The sequence below is a fragment of the Elgaria multicarinata genome, chromosome 10 (assembly GCF_023053635.1).
Source record: "Elgaria multicarinata webbii isolate HBS135686 ecotype San Diego chromosome 10, rElgMul1.1.pri, whole genome shotgun sequence".
Taxonomy (NCBI): domain Eukaryota; kingdom Metazoa; phylum Chordata; class Lepidosauria; order Squamata; family Anguidae; genus Elgaria; species Elgaria multicarinata.
Window position 1 is genome coordinate 2,150,425 of NC_086180.1, and position 24,491 is coordinate 2,174,915.

At 49.6% G+C, this 24,491-nt stretch overlaps 1 protein-coding gene across 2 annotated transcripts in view; it reads right to left on the reverse strand.

The window, feature by feature from the left end:
- The window catches only part of DYSF (dysferlin), a 201,087-nt gene that overhangs the window by 86,532 nt on the left and 90,064 nt on the right, over window positions 1-24,491 (reverse strand). For both annotated transcript variants that reach the window (XM_063135826.1, XM_063135825.1), the window contains exons 29-32: window positions 23,228-23,370; window positions 18,567-18,740; window positions 5,612-5,705; window positions 5,156-5,233 (exon numbers count right to left, since the gene is read on the reverse strand). In XM_063135826.1, coding sequence (XP_062991896.1) covers window positions 5,156-5,233; window positions 5,612-5,705; window positions 18,567-18,740; window positions 23,228-23,370 — 489 coding nt within the window. The remainder of the gene's footprint in view (window positions 1-5,155; window positions 5,234-5,611; window positions 5,706-18,566; window positions 18,741-23,227; window positions 23,371-24,491) is intronic.

Genomic DNA, 24,491 nt, shown 5'->3' on the forward strand with positions numbered 1-24,491 from the left:
CTCCATTTTTATTCTCACAACAACCCTGTGAGGTAGGTTGGGCTGAGAGTCGGTGGCTGGCCCAAACTCACCCAGTGGGTTTCCATGGCCGAGTGGGGACTAGAACCTGGATCTCCTGACTCCCAAGTCCAACACTTTAGCCACTACACCACATCTGGAGGGCACCAGCTAAGGGAAGGCTGCCCTAGACTCCAGAAGCAGCCACTGTGGAACCTTTTCATCTGTGGCCTTCCACACACGATGAGAGAGAAAAGCCCCTCTTATTACTACTGTCAAAGGAGGCCTTCACAGAAATACCCTCCATTCCCAGCAACTGACATTCACCAACAGGCCCAGCCAAGAGGTGGGACCAGCTGCGGCAGATGTACCAGCATTGCCAACGGGCACAGTTCAGAAACGGAGTGCTCCCCTTCTAACTTGAAGCGATCGTTCTCCAGGGAGGTGGGCCAGATCTCACACGTCCCTGCAGCAGCTTTGCAGCCCTGAGGAAGGTTCCCATCCCTCCTGGCTCCCTTCGCCACCCCTCCGGCTCACCTGGGGGCTCCTGAGGCCTCGCTTGCCACCCTCGACTCATGACTTGCATCATGTGCTCACCGCTACGGCCTTGCTGGCAAACCCTCGCCATTGCCGTGTCTCCCCTCACTCCTGTTACCATTACTAAAGAGCGGCGTCTCCATGGACGTCCACAGGAGACCTTCCTTCAGAAATGGTGTGTCCAGCTGTTTTTCTGGACACCCTGAGAGAAGGCCAAAAACGGTCACAGCTGGAACCATCTGGAAAGGACTACAGAGGGACCTTCCCAATGCTCTTGATTCTATGACTCCCTCCAATGCATCCATCAAATGGGGCTACCTGGAACAGGACCCAGCGCTCCAAGTGAGGCCTTGCCAGTTTCAGCAGGCAAAGTGACGCTCCTGTCGGGCTGCCCGTCTGCGCAGGGCCTGGCAGGATCAGGCCTGCTTGCTGCCCTTCCTGTACTACAGAGCATGCAGGGTTGAGTTTCTACTCCTCCCCCCCTGCCCCTGGGGCGCCTTTATTGGCATTCCCAGCTGATGTCGATCTCCAGTGAACCAGACTGCTTGCGATACGATCAGCGACAACAGGCAGAGCTCCTGCTACGAAGAACGTGTCTCTCTGGGCTGTTGGCGATTGTTGTTTTTTCCAGTAAGAGGAACATTGAACGCACTGCAATAAACAGGACCTTAAAGCCCTTTAAAAAGACCCTTTGTCCGAGCTTTGTATCCACACACGGTTTCATTTTTATAACCACAAAAAGCCTCCTCCAAGACCTCCTTTATGTTTTGTTCCACCGATGGCAAGTCACAATTCCACATTGTGTGCGTCTGTTGTCATTGGCTGGTGTCCACCCAAAGAAAGCAACTCCCACCCGGCCCAGCCAATCAGGAGGGATGAGATCACTCATCTTGGAGATGGTTTGAATTCGAGGCAACACACACACACACGCACGCATGCGAGAAGAAAGAAGTTGAACAGGCTCATTGTGAAAGACAGCACCGATCCCACTGGACGCAGAGAAGGTGGGTGATTGTTCGCTTGGTCCGGTTTCAAAATTAGGGGCAAAATTGCTTTCAGGTCAATGGTTTCCCAGTCAAAATGAGTCAGAAAGCCGCCTCCAGAACAGGAGGAACGTGCTTTTGAGTGCATCCCAGGGAGGGCACGTTTGAGGCGTCATCGCCTTGAGAAAACAAACCATACCCATGACTCGTCCTATAGACTTCCCTTTTCCAATGGAAAGTAACAGTTAGGCCAAATGTCTAATTGCCAGGGAGAGATTTTGGCAATATTTCCCCCCTCGTTTATGATAACTGGCCTAGGAAGTTTAGTCCCAGGCTAGGTGGGTGTGTCTGTTTATTAGGAATTCCCAAATTAGAGCTGTCAAGGGGACAGTCGCTTCCCCGCCACCTCTCAGGAGGAGAAGTGCAACGACCAGAGTGGACCTGGGTTTGGGGTGCAATCTTCAGTGCTCCAACCACTGTGAGAGGCTGCTGGGCTATTACAGCTCCCGGCCATTACTAGAAATTCATAGAATCATAGAATAGTAGAGTTCTATGGGGCCTCTCAGGCCATCGAGTCCAATCCTCTGCTCAATGCAGGAATCCACCCTAAAGCATCCCTGGCAGATGGCCTCTTGAAGGCCTCTAGTGTGGGAGAGCCCACAACCTCCCTAGGTAACTGGTTCCATTGTCATACTGCTCTAACAGTCAGGAAGTTTTTCCTGATGTCCAGCCGGAATCTGGCTTCCCACAACTTGAGGAGCCCGTTATTCCGTGTCCTGCACTCTGGGAGGATCGAGAAGAGATCCTGGCCCTCCTCTGTGTGACAACCTTTCAAGTATTTGAAGAAGCTCTCATATCTTCACACAGCAGCCTTCAGAGAGAGCAAAGGAGTCATTAGCCAACAACCCCCCTCAACCGAGCTGGCCTTGCTGCAGAACCCAGAGTTGGAACTGGGCATACTGGACAGTTTGAACCACTCCCTTTCCTGTGCATCTTCCTATCCACTAGTTAGTTTTGTGCCTTCAAGTCAACTTCAGCTTATGGCGACCCTATGAATCGGCGACCTCCCGTTGCATCTGCCGTATTCAGATCTTGTAACTTCGTGTCCATATCTTCCTTTATGGAGTCAATCCTATCCACCAACCAGCCTACAAAAGGAGTGCTGTAACAACAACTGGCCACTGCCTCTGACAGGGAAAAGAAAGAAAGAAAGAAAGAAAGAAAGAAAGAAAGAAAGAAAGAAAGAAAGAAAGAAAGAAAGACCACCTCTTCTGGAGGTGAACTATTCATTCCGCCTGCAGGCAAAAGAAGACCTTTGTGACCTGTCCGTGAAGGACAAGCCCTGTAAGGCTACAGCTGAGGCATGGCCAGTTCAATCCCTACCCCCTGACGAGGGGAGCCATCAGGAGGCCCGAGGGCACTTCCATCATCCTGCCAATTTCATGATCATGTTGAAATAGGCCCATCTGGGGCCCCAACGGTCCTGAGCAACCCAGGACCTATGTATGTCCCCTTCTACACATGGCCTCCCCACCCTCTGAGTTTGCTGTCCACAGGGCCGGTGCTACCATAGAGGCCACTCAGGCTGCCTAGAGTGCCAAGCTAAGAGGGGCACCGGGTAGCACTCACGCGCATTGTTGGCTGTGAGCCGGGCCAGCCCAGCCCAAGGATTCAGCTGGGCCTGGGCAGGAGAGGTGGCGCCCCGCGCTCGCCCAGCCAAAGCGAAGCCAGGGACACTGGGGTGGGTGGGGCGCCACGTTCAGACTTCTGCCTGGAAGCCGCCCTTCCAGAGCCACTCTAGCCGCCCGGAAGCCGCCCTCCCAGAGCCGGGAGGCCGCCGCCAGAAGAAGAAGAAGAAGCACGTGGCGAGCTCGACCCTGGCTTTTATGGTTTTAATTGTGCACTGCCCAGAGAGCCTTGGCTGTTGAGCAGTTTAAATTGTAATAAATAAATAAAATAAAATAAAACATGCAGTAGGCATGATCCGTGAAGCTGCAGCTGATCTTCCTTTCACCCTGTATCGCGCTGACTTCGAAACCCAGCACCACACTCTGCCCGGTGCACGCAAATACCAGTGTTTGCAAACTGTTCCTGCGGAGTTCAGCTGAGAATCAACTAAATATTTTCTACACTGAGTGATTTCAGCATCTCCCCACACACACAGCAAACACCACCTCCAGGAACGTTGCCAGCCATGTACTACTTTGTACAGACAAGTGATTGTTCCTCTGTACAACATCCCAGGCAGGAAGTTATAAAACACAGTCACTTACAATTTGCCAGCCTGCTTAGAAATCTGAATTTGTTTTTTGTTTTTTGCTTTTTAAAGACAAGTGGAGGGAGAGGAAGACTTTATTTTCCTGTTCTAAGCATACTGGGACATCAACTCTCTGAACTCACATAAATATATCGTTTCAGACCCAGCAGCTTGAGAGAAAACACAGGCCTCCCACACTCACCAAATGCCCTGAGGTCCATCACCTTCAACCAGCCGGTTCACTGTACAAATTTGCCATTTATTTATTTTATTTATGCCCTTCCTTTCCACCCCAAAAATAGCACTTATGGTGTCTAATTCCCCAGAACAAGTGAGAAACAAATAAATAATAGTATCGTCATTTAACATTTGTAGACTGCCATATTTGCTAAAGCGCCATCAAGGAGGCGCACAGCAAGTTAAAATGCTCTGGTGAGCAGGCCACGTTGAGTGAGTTCTCTTGCTGCTTCATGCAAGCATCACTGTGCACCCCAATGGTATCATATGAACATCAGAAGAGCCCTGAGACTGGATCAGACCAAGGGTCCATCAGCAATACTACAAAGGAGAAGGATCTTGGAATTGTTGTAGATCACCAGCTGAATATGAGCCAACAGTGTGATGTGGCTGCAAGAAAGGCAAATGCTATTTTGGGCTGCATTAATAGAAGTATAGCTCCCAAATCACGTGAGGTACTGGTTCCTCTCTATTCGGCCCTGGTTAGGCCTCATCTAGAGTATTGCGTCCAGTTCTGGGCTCCACAATTCAAGAAAGACACAGACAAGCTGGAGCGTGTTCAGAGGAGGGCAACCAGGATGACCAGGGGTCTGGAAACAAAGCCCTATGAAGAGAGACTGAAAGAACTGGGCATGTTTAGCCTGGAGAAGAGAAGATTGAGGGGAGACAGGATAGCACTCTTCAAATACTTAAAAGGCTGTCGCACAGAGGAGGGCCAGGACCTCTTCTCGCTCCTCCCAGAGTGCAGGACACGGAATAACGGGCTCAAGTTAAAGGAAGCCAGATTCCGGCTGGACATCAGGAAAAACTTCCTGACTGTTAGAGCAGTACGACAATGGAATCAGTTGCCTGGTGAGGTTGTGGGCTCTCCCACACTAGAGGCCTTCAAGAGGCAGCTGGACAACCATCTGTCAGGGTATGCTATAGGGTGGATTCCTGCGTTGAGCAGGGGGTTGGACTCGATGGCCTTGTAGGCCTTGTAGGCCCCTTCCAACTCTGCTATTCTATGATTCTATTCTATGATACTATGAATTCCAGTGTCGCATACGATGCTGAGCTCTCTGTGCCTCCCAGCGCTCTGACCTGCGTCCAAAGCCCCAGGAAAGCCATGCCATGGAGGAGGAGGCTCCCCACTCCAGCTTACCTGAAAAGCTGTCTTTATCCATGGCAGTCAGATCCCTCGCTTGGTAGACGTAGCAACGCAGGTGGTACCTGTTTCCATCTTCAATGAGAAAAGGGGGAGATGAGAAGCAAAAACAACTCGAGAAGAACCAGCAAACAAGAAGCGTCCAGGTCTCAAAAGCACGCTTGCACTAAAGGCTATTTATTTATTTATTTAATTTCTATACCGCCCAATAGCCGGAGCTATTGCAAGGAACAATTTCTTAGCACGGCAAGTCTAGTCAAATGTTTCCTAACCGATGCATGGGACTACAGCTCCCATCATCCCCAACCAGCATGGCCCTAGGAGCCATTTCATCACTCTTGTCAGTTGTGACTGTGACACCGTTCCGGTTTTGGTCAACATCCCCGTTCTTGCGCTAAGAAGCAAAATTCGATCCATATTTTTCTTCCCCCCCAACAGCACAAGGTCACTTACAGTCAAATATGCAAGAAATGGTTGGTCGATTCACACCAAAGTTGAGCGTCGACACTGATTTGCTGTCATCGCTCTTGTCATCTGTCACTCCGCCCTAAAGAGAAATCGGTTACATTTAGGCCTGCAGTGATTTTGACAGATTGTGAGGGGGGGCGGTAGAGGAGGGGGGAGCATCCTTCTTGCAACCCTCTGCTCATTTTTTGGCAGCAGTAGAAACCTTCTGCTACTCTGCCCAAATCCAGCACTATTGTAAACCAAAATGCAATGGAAGCTGGTGGTTCCAACGTCAGTGGGGCATTTAATCTGCTCCGGGAGTCCTGTAGATTTCTGACTGAAACCCAGAGTGGATTCACCACCCCACTGACATCACAGCCACCAGCCTCCACTGCCAAAATGTCTACCATTCCATTGCCTTCTCCCCACATTTCCTCCAAGGAGTGTCATAAATACCATATAACACCTGCTCTAGTCCACTTGCACTGGCTGCCTGTATGTTTCCAAGCCCAATTCAAGGTGCTGGTTTTGACCTATAAAGCCTTACATGGCTTGGGACCACAATACCTGACGGAACGCCTCTCCCGATGTGAATATACCCGGTCACTATGTTCAACATCTAAGGTCCTCCTCCGGGTGCCTACTCCGAGAGAGGCTGGGAGTTTGGCAACGAGGGACAGGGCCTTTTCGGTGGTGGCCCCCAGACTCTGGAACGATCTCCCTGACGAGCCTCGCCTGGTGCCAACGCTGCTATCTTTCCGGCGCCAGGTTAAGACTTTCCTCTTTGCCCAGGCATATGGCAGCACACCTCAATCACTCACATGTTTAATGGTTTTTTTTAATGGTTTTTAATGCTTTATGTGTGTATGTTCTGTGTTTTAGAATTTTAAATTTTGTATACTTGTTTTTATCTAAATTTTAGAATTTCTGTAAACCGCCCAGAGAGCCCTGGCTATGGGAGCGGTATAGAAGTGCAATCAATCAATCAATCAATCAATCAATGTCAGGTGGTCCCCCATGCCTCCATCTCATCCTCACATCAAACCTGAACGGTAGGTTGGGCTGAGAAAAAGTGGCTGACCCAAGGTCACCCAAGAGGTTCATCATCATGTATGGATATGAACCCGGTTCTTCCTAGCCCTAGTTTGACCCTCAATGTCCACTTACACTAGCTGGAGTGCTGGTTGTTATACCATAATAAACTTATTCATTCACTTACACTAGCAATCATTCTGATGTGCCCAAGAAACAGAACCCCACGCATAGCTACAGAGACAGGAGCAGCGTGGATTCCCAGGGGCGAAGGACATGCCGCTTGCAAATGTCAGCCAGGGAGGTGGTGGGCTCTCTTCCCCTGGACCTCTCCAAGCAGAGGCTGGGCAGGCATCTATTGGGGATGCTCCAGCCCTGGATTGTCTGCCTCAAGAAGGGAGAAGATGGACCAGATGGCCTCCAGCTCTAGGAGTCCATGATTTGGAAATAGCATGCGTCTGCCCCCACAGAGGTGACGAGGAATCTTCAACCGAGCCGAGAAATACCAAGACCAGTTTGCTACTTCAGATACTGGGAACACTGGGTTTGGGTAGGTGGGAATGCCTGCTACTCTCCACCACCACCACCCCATGACTCCCATCATCAAACCCAATGGGCCTTTGGCTGGCCCTGTTATAAACGGCGCTCAAAGCACTTGCTGTTAAACCTATTTCCCTTAAAAAAAGAAAACCAGCCAATAAAATTAATGGCGTATAACTTCTGTTAATGGGGTGCCCAATGCCACAAAACCCAACTTGAAAGGGAACCCGCAGGAGTGCTTTTAGCCTCCCCTCTTCTCCCCAGATGCAACGGGATCCACATGAGGGCCTTTTAGCACCTCCTAATTGTGGCAATTGGGGTGAAATATTTGGCTGCAGGAAACAGGGGCTCAACGAGCTGGTCTCGCTTCCTGGATTAACACAGACCCAACCTTTCAAGATTTGCAACTCTCCGATGTGCATCCAGGATGGAATTTCCAGACACCCGAGGCCTGCCTGGGCCCAGGGAACGTGTCACGGACTCAGGTGGTCCAACGATTCTCCAAGAACACCACATCAGGAATAGCCATTATCTCAGCCTATTGCTGTGGAGGAAAAGGCTGGGCTTGGCGGTTCCATCAATTTCAGATAATTAGGTCTTGCGGAAATTATTTAAAAGCTGTTGTCAAAATTTCCTTTAACCGTCCCCCCTCCTTCCCCTTACATTCGGGTTCTTTGCCCCCAAATATTTCCTCCGGCTGCATTTTCTTGAAGACCCAAGTTTTCCCAGACAACAGTGCTTCAAAGACGCATGACTGGAGCAGAGAGGTAGCCAAACAGACCTGCCTCCGCTCCTCTTAGGTCGCCAAACCTCCTCTGCACTCTGCTTCAGCTCTCTAGTGCTCTACTTTGCACTTCGAGTGTCAAAACCTAGAATCCGAGTCAAGGAATAATCGGCCTCTGATCCTCATGCATGAACCCTCAATGCTCCCCGGCCACAAGATCAAGAGATAATGACTCACGCATGAGAGGCTGTCAGACCCGGCTCCTACCAAATCGGAGGGAGGTTGTTGAGTTTCTTAGAAACCTCCTGCCTTCTTGGGAGACTATAACAAAGCCTGCTAGTAATCCACAAAGCTTTATTTAAGCAGTAAACATCTCTTCCTACCTGAAGAGAGTCTAATCTCTTGGAACCTCCCCACTAAGCAAAACTATGCAAACTAAGTGAGACAATTGTCCTTTCATGGAGAACGGAAAGCCTTTTCCCAAGAGGCGTTAACTTCAGAGAGACTAGTTCTGAGGCGGCTTCTGACGTGATGCTAGCCGGGCTGACTTTCTCTCACTTTCCTTTCACTCCACCCATTTTACCCTGCGGTGCATTCTAGGATCAGCTAACCTATTGTGGCTCTCTCCTTCGGAAGAATGTTGGCTTCCTACTGCCTCTGTATGATTTGCCCTTGACGAGATAAGCTCTGGAGAGAGTTCACCACCAGCTGGTGAAGAAACCGTGAGAACTTCCTCCCCCAACTGGTACAGGCTGGCCTGTTTCTGGCGCCAACTCCTCTACTTCAGAGTCTGATTCTGATTGACTACCGGAAACACCTTCTCCCAAAACATGGGGAGCAGAGCTAGACATGACGGAGGGGAAGGCATAAGGCCTTGGAGTGTCAAAGGATAGGAGTAGTGTTCTCTTCATGCTCAGAGTAGACCAGACAATAAATCTGACTGGAAGCTTTCATGGAGGGTCAGGCCTTCCCGTCCAATTCTGGGCACCACAATTCAAGAAGGACGCAGACAAGCTGGAGCATGTTAAGAGGAGGGCAACCAGGATGATCAGGGGCCTGGAGACAAAGCCCTATGAAGAGAGACTGAAAGGGCATGTTTAGTCTGGAGAAGAGAAGATTGAGGGGAGACATGATAGCACTCTTCAAATACTTGAAAGGTTGTCACACAGAGGAGGGCCAGGATCTCTTCTCGATCCTCCCAGAGTGCAGGACACAGAATCATGGGCTCAAGTTAAAGGAAGCCAGATTCCGGCTGGACATCAGGAAAAACTTCCTGACTGTTAGAGCAGTACGACAATGGAACCAGTGACCTAGGGAGGACTTGGGCTCTCCCACACTAGAGGCCTTCAAGAGGCAGCTGGACAGCCATCTGTCAGGTGTGCTTTGATGTGGATTCCTTCCTTGAGCAGGGGGCTGGACTCAATGGCCTTGTAGGCCCCTTCCAACTCTGCTATTCTATGAAAGCTATTGCACACCAAATCAAACAAAGATAGCTGTGCTATTCCTGAGAGAAAAACTCAAAATCTACAGTTGGGATTTATTTCAACTCTGCTATTCCATGATTCCCAAATGACCCATGTCGGCCTACTGCTGTTCCAGATGCCTCTTGGCTTACCTGGGTGTTTACCTTGCAGTTCTTTCCTTTGGCCAGAAATCTGTGATAGGATCATCTCCACCTGACTTTGCTCATCATTGCTCCGAACTTGCTCGCTCGCTCCAGCCCTGACACAATTAGTCATTATGGGTGGAGAGTTTGTATCACCCCAAGCACAATGCTTCCCAACAGAAGGATCCACATATTTCATCCCTACATGTGTGAATCAGCCTTCAAGTGTGCTAACAGGCCAAGGCAGGAGAAGAAACCACCTTGCTTTTCAATGTCCCTAGATGCATTTCTCAGGCTCTGGTTGGTTTTCCAGGGATGACACTGAATCAAGGAAAAACAGCCTAGATGCCACAATGTTTTCATTCGCTCAGGTCTTATTCCGAAACTGGGTGTTGAGCAGCAGAATAAAAGCTTCTGTTCTGTTTGCAAATTCAAGCCTATCCATCACTTGTGAAATCTGTCTGAAAGACTTTAAACCTCAGCTAACAAGCAGCTGAGATGTAATAAGTTTTATCTCTAATCAATGTAATTAATCAGTAGTGGGTACAAAAGATTCCGCTTGATTGAGTATGTTAGGTTCAGTGTATTGGGTACGTTAAGGTTCCGGAAGAGGGCTTGTGTAATGAAAGCAAACGTCTTCATAGCTAAAGTTCAGCTGAGCTAGGTAGCAAAGTGTGTTGCTTTGATTTAGCAAGCTCAGATCAAAGAGCTTACAGCTGATGCCTCGAGGGACCCTTTCAACCTGCCTGCCAAACCTGGGCTCACATCAGAATGGGTCGTTTTTCCTGCCTCCATTGAATTCCCAAACAGACTGCTTGCTTGCCTTCCATGACTGAGTGCTAACAGAATTTAGCTAGTCCTATTCATTTCAGTAGGTCTACTCTAAGTAGGACTAACACTGGATACTACCCTGAGATTCCCATATGTGCCAAAGTGGGCCTTTGACTTTCCCGGCCTTGAAATCCACACCCTCTTTTCCCCATTACTTGCCGTGAGCAAAAAAATACACAACCCAATAGGGTAGATTCAGCTATGTCTGGGTTGTTGTTTCCCTAAATGTGTGCTAGAAATGAGAGAAATGCCAGACCCAAATATTTGCATGCAGGGACACACATCCGGATAAAAGGAAACGGCTCAGAGCAGTTGGTTTTGCATGCAGAAACAAAGCCCTAGGTAGAGAGACTGAAAGAACTGGGCATGTTTAGCCTGGAGAAGAGAAGATTGAGGGGAGACATGATAGCCCTCTTCAAATACTTTAAAGGTTTTCACACAGAGGAGGGCCAGGATCTCTTCTCGATCCTCCCAGAGTGCAGGACACGGAATAACAGGCTCAAGTTAAAGGAAGCCAGACTCCGGCTGGACATCAAGAAAAACTTCCTGACTGTTAGAGCAGTATGACAATGGAACCAGTGACCTAGGGAGGACTTGGGCTCTCCCACACTAGAGGCCTTCAAGAGGCAGCTGGACAGCCATCTGTCAGGTGTGCTTTGAGGTGGATTCCTGCCTTGAGCAGGGGGTTGGACTCGATGGCCTTGGAGGCCCCTTCCAACTCTGCTATTCTATGATTCTAAGGTTCCAAATTCAATCCCTGGCATTTCCAGGTAGGGCGGGAAAACCTCCTGCCTGAAACCCTGGAGAGCCATTGCTGCCAGTCAGAGTCAACAATACTGGGCTAGATGGAACAATGGTCTGACTCAGCATAAGGCAGTTTCCTATGTTCCTATGTGCCCTGGGTGTCCAATACCACCACCTCCTGGGAACCTAATGTAAGAGCAGGAGCATAGAGTGATTTTAAAGAACCGGAACACTGGCTGTTTTTTTCCGGATGGGGAATGAGACAAAAAAGCCGTAAGCGAAGTCCTTGGCTCAGTCCCTGAGGTCACGATGGACTTTGAAGAGGAAGCCCAGGAGCAGTGGAGTCTCCCCAAACCAGAATATCTGGCCAAGCCATTTACGAAAGTATTCAGCAAACAGTCGTAGAACCACAGCGATGGAACCCACTAATCCCAAGTTATGCAGAGCCTGGCGGTGATCCAGGATGACCTGCTGCGCTTGGGAATGCAGCTCAGGGCCCCAACCCTTCCCAAAGTTGGCTTTTCACCAACTTTGGAACCTGGCTGGGGACATAAGTCACCTGGTATGCACACCGCGCACGAAATGACGTGCAATCCAGCAGCGTGATGCTCAGAAAAGGAAGGAGACGTACTCAGCCTATGAAGAACAGGTGGGCATGGCTGGGCTACTACCTTTTTATATTTCCAAAGGAAGTTTTGCCCATTGTTTTCCATCCTGACATGCCTCTATGTAACCAGAGACTTTGGCACAAGACCTACAATTTCAGGATGTTTTAATAATGTGTACTATGTTTTTAATCGATTTTAAGTATTTATACTTATTGTTGTTCCCTGCCTCGATCCAAATGGAGAGACGGGTAAGTATTATTGCTGTTGTTGTTCTTCTTCTTTGGGCAGGAATCAGAGCTCAGGGGCCAAATACGTCTTTTCCTCTCAGAAGGTCTTGGGCTCCATCACCAGGACCTCCCGTTTAAAGGATCAGGTAGCAGGTGAGAGAAAAGAGTCTTTGCCCAAGCCTGGGCACTGAAGGTGGTGTGAGAAAGTCATTGTTGTGCATGCTATATGCTAGGGTGACCCTATGGAAAGGAGGACAGGGCTCCTGTATCTTTAACAGTTGCATAGAAAAGGGAATTTCAGCACGTGTCATTTGTATATATGGAGAACCTGGTGAAATTCCCTCTTCATCACCACAGTTAAAGCTGCAGGAGCTATACTAGAGTGACCAGATTTAAAAGAGGGCAGGGCACCTTCAGCTTTAACTGTTGTGATGAAGAGGGGATTTCACCAGGTTCTCCATATATACAAATGACACCTGCTGAAATTCCCTTTTCAATACAGCTGTTAAAAGATACAGGAGCCCTGTCCTCCTTTCCATAGGGTCACCCTAAATTTAGGCAGGTGTCCATTGTATGCCTTGAGCACCTGGTGAAATCCCCTCTTCATCACAACAGTTAAAGATGCAGGAGGATAGCTAGTGTGTCCAGATGCAAAAGAGGGCAGGGCTCCTGCAGCTTCAAATGTTGTGGTGAAGAGGGAATTTCACCAGGTGCTCAATGCATACGAAGGACACCTGCTGAAATTCCCTTTTCTGTGCAACTGTTAAAGATACAGGAGCCCTGTCCTCCTTTTCATAGGGTCACCCTACTGTATGCTCATCCCAGTATCATCTCTGTTTGTAGGGTTTTGGTTTTCAAAATACTTCCAAAACCTGGTTTGACTAAAAGCAATGAGCCAAAAGAAATGAGTGTGCATACTGTACACAACCCAGAATGCCACTTCTCTCACCACCACCGCTGACGCTCTGCAACAGGAGAGAGGTACCTCAGGCCTGGGACCCAAATCTGGTCTTCAATGGGTCCCAATCCAGCCCTCCAGACAGCCATACCCCCTAACCCCAGGCCCAACTTCTGTGAAATTTTTCTCCCCCATTCTAAAAGACAGAAGTGCTTCACCTAAGAGACAATGTGCCAGCATTCCCCCCCATGTTTACCCCCATCCCCTTAGGCCCCACCCCCTTTGCTTTAGCCCCACCCACCACTGGAATGCATCCCCCAAGAGTTTCTCCAGAGCCGAATTCAGCCTTCAGGCTCAAAGGGGTTCAAGACCCTTGCTCTAAGGAATCACTGCCCGCCGTGCATCAACCGTCTCTCGGCGTCACTCCCCAGCAGTTGATAACCAGTAGCACATGGCCATCCTGACTAAGAATCATTACGGGTCTCCCCAAATGTGGCCACTTCCATTTTTTTTAAAGCCAGACCCATGAATGCCAATCCAACTGGTGGCCACCAACCCCATACATTCATTCTGTGTTGTGTGGAGGGGTTTCTTCTGCCTCGCCTGGTTCTCATGCCCGTCAATTTCATTCCATGACCCTCACTGTCCAGAATACAGAAAATACTCCTCTCTCTCTCTCTCTCTCTGTGCTTTCTCCACAGCATGCATCATTTTCTAAAGCTCCATCACATTCCCTGCTTAGTCATCTTTCCCTCCGCCTAACCTAAAAAGCCCCAAACACTTCCCTTATATGGAAGGCGCACCAACACCTCAAATACACTCCTCTTCCTGCCACCTTTGGACATCTGGGCTGCAGGAGCCGGACATCCCCTGGGTCCCTGCAAGGATGCAGCGCCCGGCCTTGCTCCCTCTCGGGATCATGGCCTCGGCTGCTTTTGTTCTGGCAGCAATCCTTGGGACGGTGATGATTTTCCAGAGTGTGACGCCTGAGCTCATATTCCTGTGCTCATAGCCCTAAACGGCCTGGGACCTCGATACTTGAGAGAGCGCCTCTCCTTATATATGCCTGCCCGAGACCATAGATCTGTTGGAGGAGCCCTTCTCCGCATCCCACCAAGGAGGCATATACACTATGCTGGGACAAGGGAGAGGGCTTTCTCTGTGGTGGCACCCCGGCTATGGAATACCCTCCCCTGGGAGGCCTGATTGGCGCCAACATGGACTGCATTTCGACGCCAAGTAAAAACATGGCTTTTTAACAAAGCCTTTGATGGTTAAACTCACTGGCACATTGTTCTAACTGTTTTAATTACTTTTATTGCTTTTAAATTATATATTGTTTTAACTTGGATCATGGTTTAATTTGTTTTTAACTGTGCATATTTCTTGTTCTATACTGTATGTTTTTATCTGTATGCCGCCCTGAGATCTTAGTGATATAGGGCGGGATATAAATGTTTTAAATAAATAAATTAAATAAATTCCCCTCAGATCTCTTCCAAAACAAAGAGCACCTCTAGGCACATACGGAGTGCTTCCACCACCATCACACCTAAATAAAGAGGCCCCCCACGTGCAGGGTTATAGTCAGAGACTTGTATTCCAGAATCCCCAAACCAGGGTCAGGGAAAGGGGGGGAGCAGCCCCCCACAAGGCCCCACGCCGCCAGAGCCAGGCTGAAGTCGCTTTTCATTCCCCAGCTGCTGTTACAGTAGCAGGCAGGCCTGGCTGCCGCCCCATCCTGTTTACTGCCTAATGAACATGAAACCAGAGCTGGACTAGAGCTCTTAAAAGTCCTCTGTAAAACGTCCCGGCTCAAGCTGGCAGTTGAAAGCCCGCCGAACGAGACGACACTAAACGCCGCCGTCATTTCCTAAGCCTTTCCCTAGTTCACCTCCTGCTGGGACAGGAGTGAGCACACACACACACACACACACCGCTTCCCCGCGCACTAGGCATTGCAACAAAGGCTGAGCACCCAGAGCTCTGTGTGACCCGAGGTCACTGCAATGTCAAGCCCTCACCAGCATCCGAGGCACAGGGGTGCCTGCCGGCTATCTATCTATGAATATTTATATGCCACCTTATTTGCTAAAAAGCCACCAAAGAAGGAGCAGCCGTCAAGGCAGTGTCTTCAGTAAGAACACCTGAACTTAAGCGGAGCTGTGCTGGATGAGGCCATAGGTCTGCCTAGCTCCTCATCCTGTGCACACAGTGGCCAGCCAGATGTCCAGGGGAAGCCTCCCAACGGGGCATCATATGAGCAGAGGAGATCTTTCCCACTCATGGTCCCCAGAAACTCGGATTCAAAGGCTTCCTGGAGGTAGATGATGGCCATTGGGTCTAGTAGCCGCGGATATAGGGTTGCCATATGTACCGGAAAACCGGGAATGTCCTGGTTTCCAAGCATTTCCAAAATGTCCCGGCCAGTCAGTCAAGAATCCCGGATTCCTGTTCCAGCTGGCCGGAGAAATTCCAACCTCCGTAATGGTGCCTTGAGCCTGCTCAGTGGAGTGTCAGTCTCCATACTGAAGTCTCCTCTAGCTTTTGAGAACTAGTAGAGAAATGTAATTTAGCGTCATTTTTTCCTGCTTAAACTGTCCTCTGCCTATTATTTATTTGCAGGTGCTTAAGTACTTTAGGCTGCAATCCTGTGCGTACTTACCTGGGAATAAGTCCTATTTAACTTAATAGGATTTGTTTCTGAGTAGACACACAAAGGATTGCAGTGTTCGATAACTAAAGCTTAGATAGATTTCTTTCTCTAGACCTTTACATATTGCTCAGGGTTTTTGTTTTTTTTAAAAAAACACCTAACCACCGGATTCAGAATATGGCAACGCTACGCGGATGGCCTTTATTCTCTTCCATGAACTTCTCCCCTTGTAAAGCCACCCAAGTTGGTGGCCACTGCTACATCTTGTGGAAGCGAATTCCATCGTTTAATGATGCGCTGTGAATTACGTAAATTAATGATGTGAAGACGTCCTTCCTTTGATTTTGTTTTTTATTATTTATTATTTATTTATATAGCACCATCAGTGTACATGGTGCTGTACAGAGTAAAACAATAAAATAGCAAAACCCTGCCGCAGCTTCATGGAATGACCCCACTGGGTGCTAGCATTATAAAAGAGGGAGAGAAAAAATCTCCCCATCTTCATCTAAAAGATGCATAATTCGGTACATGTGTATCACGTCTTCTTCTTTTTTATACCAAACAGTCCCAGACTTTGCAACCTCCCCTCACAGGGGAGCTATTCCAGCCCCTTGGTCATTTTAGCTGCCCTTTTTGCAATTCTACAATATTCTTTTTTAGGTATGCCCACTCTCCCAGTTTGGAGAGGTCTTTTTGGAGCTCCTTGCAAACCCCTGGTTATACCTCTAATATTTGGTAACAACAGAGGGAGCACATTTAGAAGAACTGAACCAAGGAACCACCCCTCATGGCGGCGTTTCCCTGTAAACAATTGCAGGCCTCCGCTAAACTCTCCGCGCCAGGTGACCCTCCCCACGGCATCCTGGGGAGCATGAAGAGGCCATGAAGTTAAACTGCTTCCAAGCCTAGTTCTGGAGCACGAGCAGAGCAGGGGGGCTTCTGCTCAGAGCGTGTAGTCAAGATTTTACGGCAGGAGGACTTGGCCGGCTCTCAAGGTGCATAGGAATACACAGAAAGGGTTTTATTTTATTTTTAAAACACACACACAACCACATGACTAATTTTTTTATATATTAACTTGTTTAAAACTTGGTCCGAATGTCAAAAAAAGAAGGAAAGGACAAAATGTGGCACAAAGAGGGAAAATCCAGAGGCGGAGGGAAGGGAAGTATAATAGAGCCTTTGTGCTGGAGTTCTTCGGTTCCCACTAGCTCCTTGAAAAGCCAGGAGATTATGAAATCCAACGTCTCAAGAAAGCCAGCATATTAGTTAAGAAAATAAATGTGGGAATGGGGCAGCGTCGAGGCGGGGGGGAGGCCGGGAAGGAGTCTTCCAGCCCGGCTCCGAACAGCAGCCCGATTCCAGCAGCATTTAGAGCTGCTAGAAAAACTCGTGGGTCCGCCGGCCTCGACTTCCCCTGGAGTGAGATCATCTGAACGGGGGATGACTGCAAAGTGTCAGAGACCCCGGGTCTTGAACCGGGAACCGGGCGGGCTGAGACTTGGCTGGGGGAGCCGCCACGGGCTGTGGCCACGCTCAGGCCTCAGGAGCGTTTTTCAGGTACAGAAAGGGGGAGGGGTGTGCAGAACTGAAGGGTGGCGTGGTCCCAGTAAGTGGGCAGGCCCCCGTGGCCACGTCCCCAAGGAGGGTCCAAAGGAGCAGGCAGCTGGGTCGATCCACCTCAGCAGACCAGCTCTTGCTGCTCCCATCCCCACCAGGGGCAGGTCTGGGGTAAAGCTGATGGGCCCTAATTGCCCATTCCAGACCAGGCCACCCGAAAATACTTCGCATTACGAGGGAAAATATATATCATTGCCGGGGAAACCCACTCCCACCCCCAGCTAGTATGGGCATGGCGGCTGAGCTCAGAGGGAACAGGGAATCCGGGGAGGGGGAATTAGCAACCCTGCTAATAAAGAAGTCCTGATAATGCATCCCTCCCAGCCCTGCCTGCACTACACCACTGGCGCTAATCTAGGGTGACCCTATGGAAAGGAGGACCGGGCTCCCCTACCTTTCACAGTTGTATAAAAGGGGGATTTCAGCAGGTGTCCTTTGCAGGCACGCAGCACTTGATGAAATTCCCTCTCATCCCAACAGTTAAAGCTGCAGGAGCCCTGTCCTCTTTTGTCTCTGGTCAAGAAGGCAGGGCTCCTGCAGGTTTAATTGTTGTGATAAAGAGGGGGTTTCACCAGGTGTTGCATGCCTACAAACGACACCTGCTGAAATTCCCTTTTCTGTATAACTGTTAAAGGTACAGGAGCCCGGTCCTCCTTTCCGTAGGGTGACCCTACTGTTAAAGGTACAGGAGCCCAGTCCTCCTTTCCGTAGGGTGACCCTACTGTTAAAGGTACAGGAGCCCTGTCCTCCTTTCCGTAGGGTCGCCCTAGCTAATCCCCCCGGCAGGGCCCACCACTGCAGCGATGCACGCCCTGGGGCACCTGCACGGAGTGGCTGGGTCTCACAATGCCCCTGAGGTTGCATTACTCCAGAGCATTGTGGGAAATGAAAACAGCAGCTCAGACCTCCGCACCCATCAGCATAGGAGGGCCCTGCTAACAGGGTGGGAGGGGTCCAAACCTGCAGCCAGCCCTAACTGGCCACCAGTACGAAGCCTTTGGGAGGGCCAGCCCTGGCCTACAACACCAGCTGCCTGCCGGACCACCTGCTCTGGCTCGGCTCTTTGCAGGATCTCCCTCCTGTGGGTGCCCAGCGCCAGCTTGAGTCTTCCGGCCCAGCGCAAGCGCCCCATCAGAGTCAGCCAGGGGCAGGCTGGGAAACCCTCAGTGCCAGGCCTGGGTTTGGTCTGGCCATCTATGGCCCCAGCTTGACACCAGTGGAGGCCGGTGCCTCCGATGTCAGTGGGGCAGTGAACCCGCCCCGGGTTTCCCTCCTGGGAGTTGCGCTTCAGACTCGGCTGGGACTGTGCACCCCGTGCGATAGGCAAGGAAGGACACCGTGGTCTCTGCTTGCCCTGGCCGCCTCCGTGTTTGTGCTTCGCCTGCCCGTGCCCCGGCCCCTCCATCGGAACGTAGGTGTGGCAGGGAGGCCTTTGACCGCGGTGAGAGAGAGAGACAGCGCGGAGCACCTACCAGGGCGCCTTCCAAGGCAAACACAGCTGCTGCGCCCGCCTGCTCCAGGGGCTCCATCCGACGTCTCCAGCGCCGCCGGCGGAAGGAGTCGGTCTTGCGGTACTTCATGTGGAACTTCCAGCCAAAGAGGGAGGCGTACTCCCAGCCCTCCCCTTCAAATTCCTCCTGTTTGAACTGCAGGGCAGAAGAGGGAACAGGGGACGTTGTTTAAGCTGCGGTGTCGAGAAAACTCTGTTTTGGAGCAGAGGTCAGGAAACACGTCACCAGGAACACACACACACACACACACACCCAAGAAACCCACCAACGCAGGGGGCTCTATGACCTGCCCCTTACGTATTTACTCCCACTGTCCTCGTGTTAGGAAGTTCAGTACTTTATTTTTCATGCCTAAGGTCATCATCCGGAAACCCAAACTTTTTGCTCAGCTCTTTTATGCTGATATGTGAACAGGGGAGGAGGGTTGTTTTTACTGCAGTGAGCTTGCCAAAAGCCAGTATTTTACACCTTTTAAAATTTGAAGCTATGTTCTAATCTAAAAAATTCACATTATGAAATCACGTTTTGGCAGGTACTCTGAATTGGGATGATTTGCTTGAGGCTTTCGTACCGAATATGGTTTTTTTCCTCTGGGTCCAATTTTCAGTGCTTATGCCCAATGTTCTTTCCCCACTTTCTGGCATTTTTTTATACACAGAGTGATTGCTAATATGACCCAATTTGAGGCGTAATCCAGTGGGAACGTCTCCCACAGGAGCCACATCGAAATAGACAGGGGCTCGTGCAGGTGAATGTCTCAGTGGACCCATTACCACTTGCTCTTTGAGCAAACGATGCTCATCCAGGGTGTCTTCCAGTGAGAAGAAACCTCCCTCCTCCTGGTCCCTTTTGGCATCTCCGCTTTCTCACAGCCAGGCCTAAGGAAACATGCACGGCCCACCCACGGGGAAGGCCTGGCACTCACAGTTCATCTGAGATACAAAGGTAGCCAAGCCCTTCCTGGGTTGCTAGCCCAGCAGTGACTCGATACACTTCCTACAGAGTGGCCCACAACACCTAGTATTTTCTTTGGCAGTCCCCAGACGGGCTGCGGCCCGATTACCTCAGGAAGAGCTGAAGTCATTGCGCTGAGGAAGAACGCGTGAGCGTAATGCAAACCGTGGGCACGACGCTTCTCAAGCTTGTGAAAAGGAATGCAGGGTGGGGACGGATTTCTAGCTGGCCGGACAAAGCTCACTTTCTACCGCTTGCAATTCCGAAATGGTGAACCTGACCCATCAGCACAAAGCTGCTTAGTTTGAAGACCAAGAACTTTGTGTTCGCTGCGGTATTTTCAAATTTCATTTTCATCCCAGCCTTCCTCAGAGTGGCATCCTCCCATGGTTTCCTTGGTCATTCACAACAACCCTGGGAGGCAGGTTAGGCTGAGAGATGAATGACCTGAGCTCCCTCACTGACTGGGGGCTTGAACCCAGGACTCTCCAGTCAAGGTCTAACGCAGTGCTTCAGGGTTTATCTTTGGGCAGGTGCCTGGCCGTTTTGAAACTCTGTGGCTGAAGTCTCAGAAGCTGAAGGGGAGGGCTCACTGGAACACTAAATATGATTTCCACTCCTCAGAAGATGGACTGGGCTTGTGCCCTGTGCCATGCAGCTTCTTCCCTTGAATGCTGCAAGCAAAATGAATTATACCCAAGAAGAAATAACAATAGTGAAAAAGCACCATCAAGGTGCACGATGTTCTACAGCAGAGGTGGGCAGAAGGTAGATTTGCTAGTAATTCTCTGTGAAATCCACAGTAGAACCCCAAGGGTTTTCGACTCCAAATGGTATAACAAAATCAGCAACTAAAATCCTATTTGTCCGTTCTAAATTAAGCTGCTGAAACAAAGAATTCTTCAGGGAAACCCACGACTGGCAACGTCAGTTCTGGAATGGAACCCACGGTCCTGGGCTGGGCCCTGTGCTCAGAGGCACCCGGTTCCTTCATTCAAAGTGCCCATCACTACCATCACCAAGCCCAGCATGGTGCCCCTGGCTCTATTTGGTGGACCCCTTGTACCAGGAAAAATGACCCAAACAAAGGAGATCCCACGTGCCTGAAGACTCCCCACTTCCTGCTTCACAGAGTAAAAGAGGTCAGGTCCTGGCCCCAAGGGGCTTACAGTCTAAAAATCAACAAGGAGAGACAATAGAAGAAAGGGAAGGAAGTAAAAAGGGACAAAGTTGTGTTTATTTCAATTAAAAGTTCTCCATTAGCTCACACGTTTGGTCTCCAAATTCAGCTTTTCTCAGGACGAGCCCCTCTCACGGTCAAACTAGACACAACAGCAGCAACCATGAGAACACCAGAAGAGCCCTGATGCTGGATCAGATCCAGGGTCCATCGAGTCCAGCATTCTGTCCACACAGTGGCCCACCAGCTGCCCACATTTCTCTTGTGGCCACGAAGGGGTCCACAGTGGAGCTGCCATTGCAGCTGTCGGACAACACATGAACCGGAAAGGAATATGCATCCCACAGTGACGAGTCTCCATCAGGGTGACCTCCCACTGCGTCTGCCTGCTCCTCACTAGCACCATCTCCACGGGTCTCTTTTGATTAAAAGTTTAAGGGCAGCAGATCTCAACTTCCAGGAGTTCCTCGGGTCCTTGGGGCATTTGCTGACCAAGGGAGACACCCAGAGCACTGCCGACAGGACCTGGTCACCAGGCTCAGCCAGCAAGGCCTCCTTGGCCTCCTGTTCATCCCACTCACCTTTGGGCCAAACTACATGCTACCTGAAGCACCTCGTTAGTTTTCTCCACGGGGCTTTTTTATATATGTAAAGCTGCTGCAGGAGGCTTTAGGCTGGATAGAAGACCAGCAGAGAAGAGGGGTGCAAGGGGACAACAACTTGCCACCTGTCTTCTCAAAATGACACCCACCCTCCCGCAAACCCTAACGGAGAAAAGCAGCCAGGAGGGCTTCGAACATAACATGTGGGCTGCCTGTGTAGAGATCTTTTGCAGAAGACACACAGCTGGATTCCTAGCATGTCCCAAACTACAAAAATTAGCAACATCTGTTTCAGTAGAGACGATACTGGAGGGCTCTCCCACCCTAGAGGCCTTCAAGAGGCAGCTGGACAACCACATGTCAGGGATGATTTAGGGTGGATTCCTGCCTTGAGCAGGGGGTTGGACTCGATGGCCTTGTAGGCCCCTTCCAACTCTGCTATTCTATGATTCTATGAGTCTATGAGAATTCTATGATCATCTATCCATCTTGCCCTTGGTCGGCCCCTCTTCCTTTTGCCTTCCACTTTCCTTAGCATCAGCCTCTTCTCCAGGGTCTCCTGTCTTCTCATTATGTAGCCAAAGTACTTCAGTTTTGCCTTTAATACCATTCCCTCCAGTGAGCAGTCTGGCTTTATTTCCTGGAGTATGGACTGGTTTGATCTTCTTGCAGTCCAAGGCACTCTCAGAATTTTCCTCCAACACCACAGTTCAAAAGCATCTATCTTCCTTTGCTCAGCTTTCTTTATGGTCCCGCTCTCTCAGCCACAGGTTACTACGGGGAATACCACTGCTTTATATATATATGTATATTTTATTAGACCACTGAAGAAGACCTCGCACGGTCGAAACGCGTTTGGTTTTTTATTGTTTCTTTGTCCTTTATCGCTTCTACTGATGTTCTAATGTAATACCATATAGTTTATATATACTTGAACTATACAGAGCAGCTATTTTGCTCAGTATATTAAAGTTTTTTAAAAAAATACTTCAATTATTTTCATATTACATGTGATTATTGACAGTGATACGGTCACCAATACATAGAATCATAGAATCATAGAATAGCAGAGTTGGAAGGGGCCTACAAGGCCATCGAGTCCAACCCCCTGCTCCATGCAGGAATCCACCCTAAAGCATCCCTGACAGAGGGTTGTCCAGCTGCCTCTTGAAGGCCTCTAGTGTGGGAGAGCCCACCACCTCACCAGGCAACTGATTCCATTGTCATACTGCTCTAACAGGCAGGAAGTTTTTCTTGATGTCCAGCTGGAATCTGGCTTCCTTTAACTTGAGCCCGTTATTCCGTGTCCTGTACTCTGGGAGGATCGAGAAGAGATCCTGGCCCTCCTCCTCTGTGTGACAACCTTTTAAGTATTTGAAGAGTGCTCTCATGTCTCCTCTCAAGCTTCTCTTCTCCAGGCTAAACATGCCCAGTTCTTTCAGTCTCTCCTCATAGGGCTTTGTTTCCAGACCCCTGATCATCCTGGCTGCCCTCCTCTGAACACGCTCCAGCTTGTCTGCGTCCTTCTTGAATTGTGGAGCCCAGAACTGGACGCAATACTCTAGATGAGGCCTAACCAGGGCCGAATAGAGAGGAACCAGGACCTCACGTGATTTGGAAGCTATACTTCTTTTAATGCAGCCCAAAATAGCATTGGCCTTTCTTGCAGCCATATTGCACTGTTGGCTCATATCCACCCCTTTCTCCCATCTCATGGTCTAGTTCTTCCTCTCGACGTGAATCCACACAATCCGGGTTAAGTAGACATTCTTGCTGCACACTTGACCCCGAGAAGCGACTGCTCTTTGGGAGTCTTGAGGCAGAATGCTGCCCACCCACCCTCACTTCTCTCACACTCGTTGTGCACAGACACGCCGGCCACGTACCTTTCTCAGGGCCTCCATCTGGGCAAGATCTCTCCTGCGAAGTCTCACCCAGCGCCGACGGCAGTTAGTGTGGTACATCTTCTCTGCGGGCACCCAGCACTTGGGCTTGTGGTCGGGTGGGATGGTGATGCCGTATTCCCAGCCTCAGTGACAAAGACAGAAAAGTGTTGGGGGTGCATGTGTGTGGCTGTGCTAAAAAAAAAGGGCATTATCCCATTTTTGCATTTAACGGCTGTGCGGTTTCAAGAAGCACCTGATGTTGTTTCGCCTTGGTCAGCTGAAATAGTATTTTGAAAACTGACACACACACACCCCAAATTTACATTTCCAAAATGTTGTGATTTCGAAGAACACTTAAAGAAAATAAATCCATGCTGATAATTTTTAGGGCAATAAAATTTCAGCATTAACTTGCTAACACTCTATTATTAGAACATCACACACAACGTTAGGAATATAAAAACACAATTAGAAGAGTGTAAACTTGAACTGCACCCTGACCAAGTCCTGAGCTGACTTCAGCACCTGATCTTAATCAATGGCCTGGTTCAGACAACACGCTAAACCATGCTGCTTAACCACAAAATGGTTAATGCATTCCATTAACCACTTTGTGGTTAAGCAGCATGGTTTAGCGTGTTGTCTGAACCAGGCCATTCAAAGGCGGAAGCAGTGGCGAAAACCATAAACTTCTCCCGAGAGGCCCATAGGCTTAAACTTCTCCCGAGAGGCCCAGAGACTCAGCCTTCCTCAACCTGATGCCCTCCAGGTGTTTCGGACTTCAACTCCCATCAGCCCCACCCAGCATGACCAATCATCAGGAATCCTGGAAATTGTAGTCCAAAATATCTGGAAGACCCCAAATTGGGGGAAGCTGCCATTAACTAGCCCCTTCTTTGCTCCCAGATATGTGACTGTGTATTTTTAAAAACAAAACAAAACTTTTTTAAAAAAACATGCAGAGGTTTTTTAATATTTGGTGAGGAGAATTCATAGGTTTTAGGGATCCCTGAGTGACCCAAGAGCCCAAAAAAGAGTGATGGACCTGGTATCCCTTGCACAAGATAAATGGGGGCTGTTTTCTCAGATCTGTCCCCTTAAAACCACAGCCCTGACTTAGTTTTATAGAGATCTGCTGACAAATGTTCTGGACGGGCAGGTGGAGGAAAGCAGCCCTAGCTCAGCAATGACACTCACGTGCACACCAGGCAAAGCCCACGTGGTGGATGATTAGTCCACGAACTCTTCCCCACAGCCTCCCCCT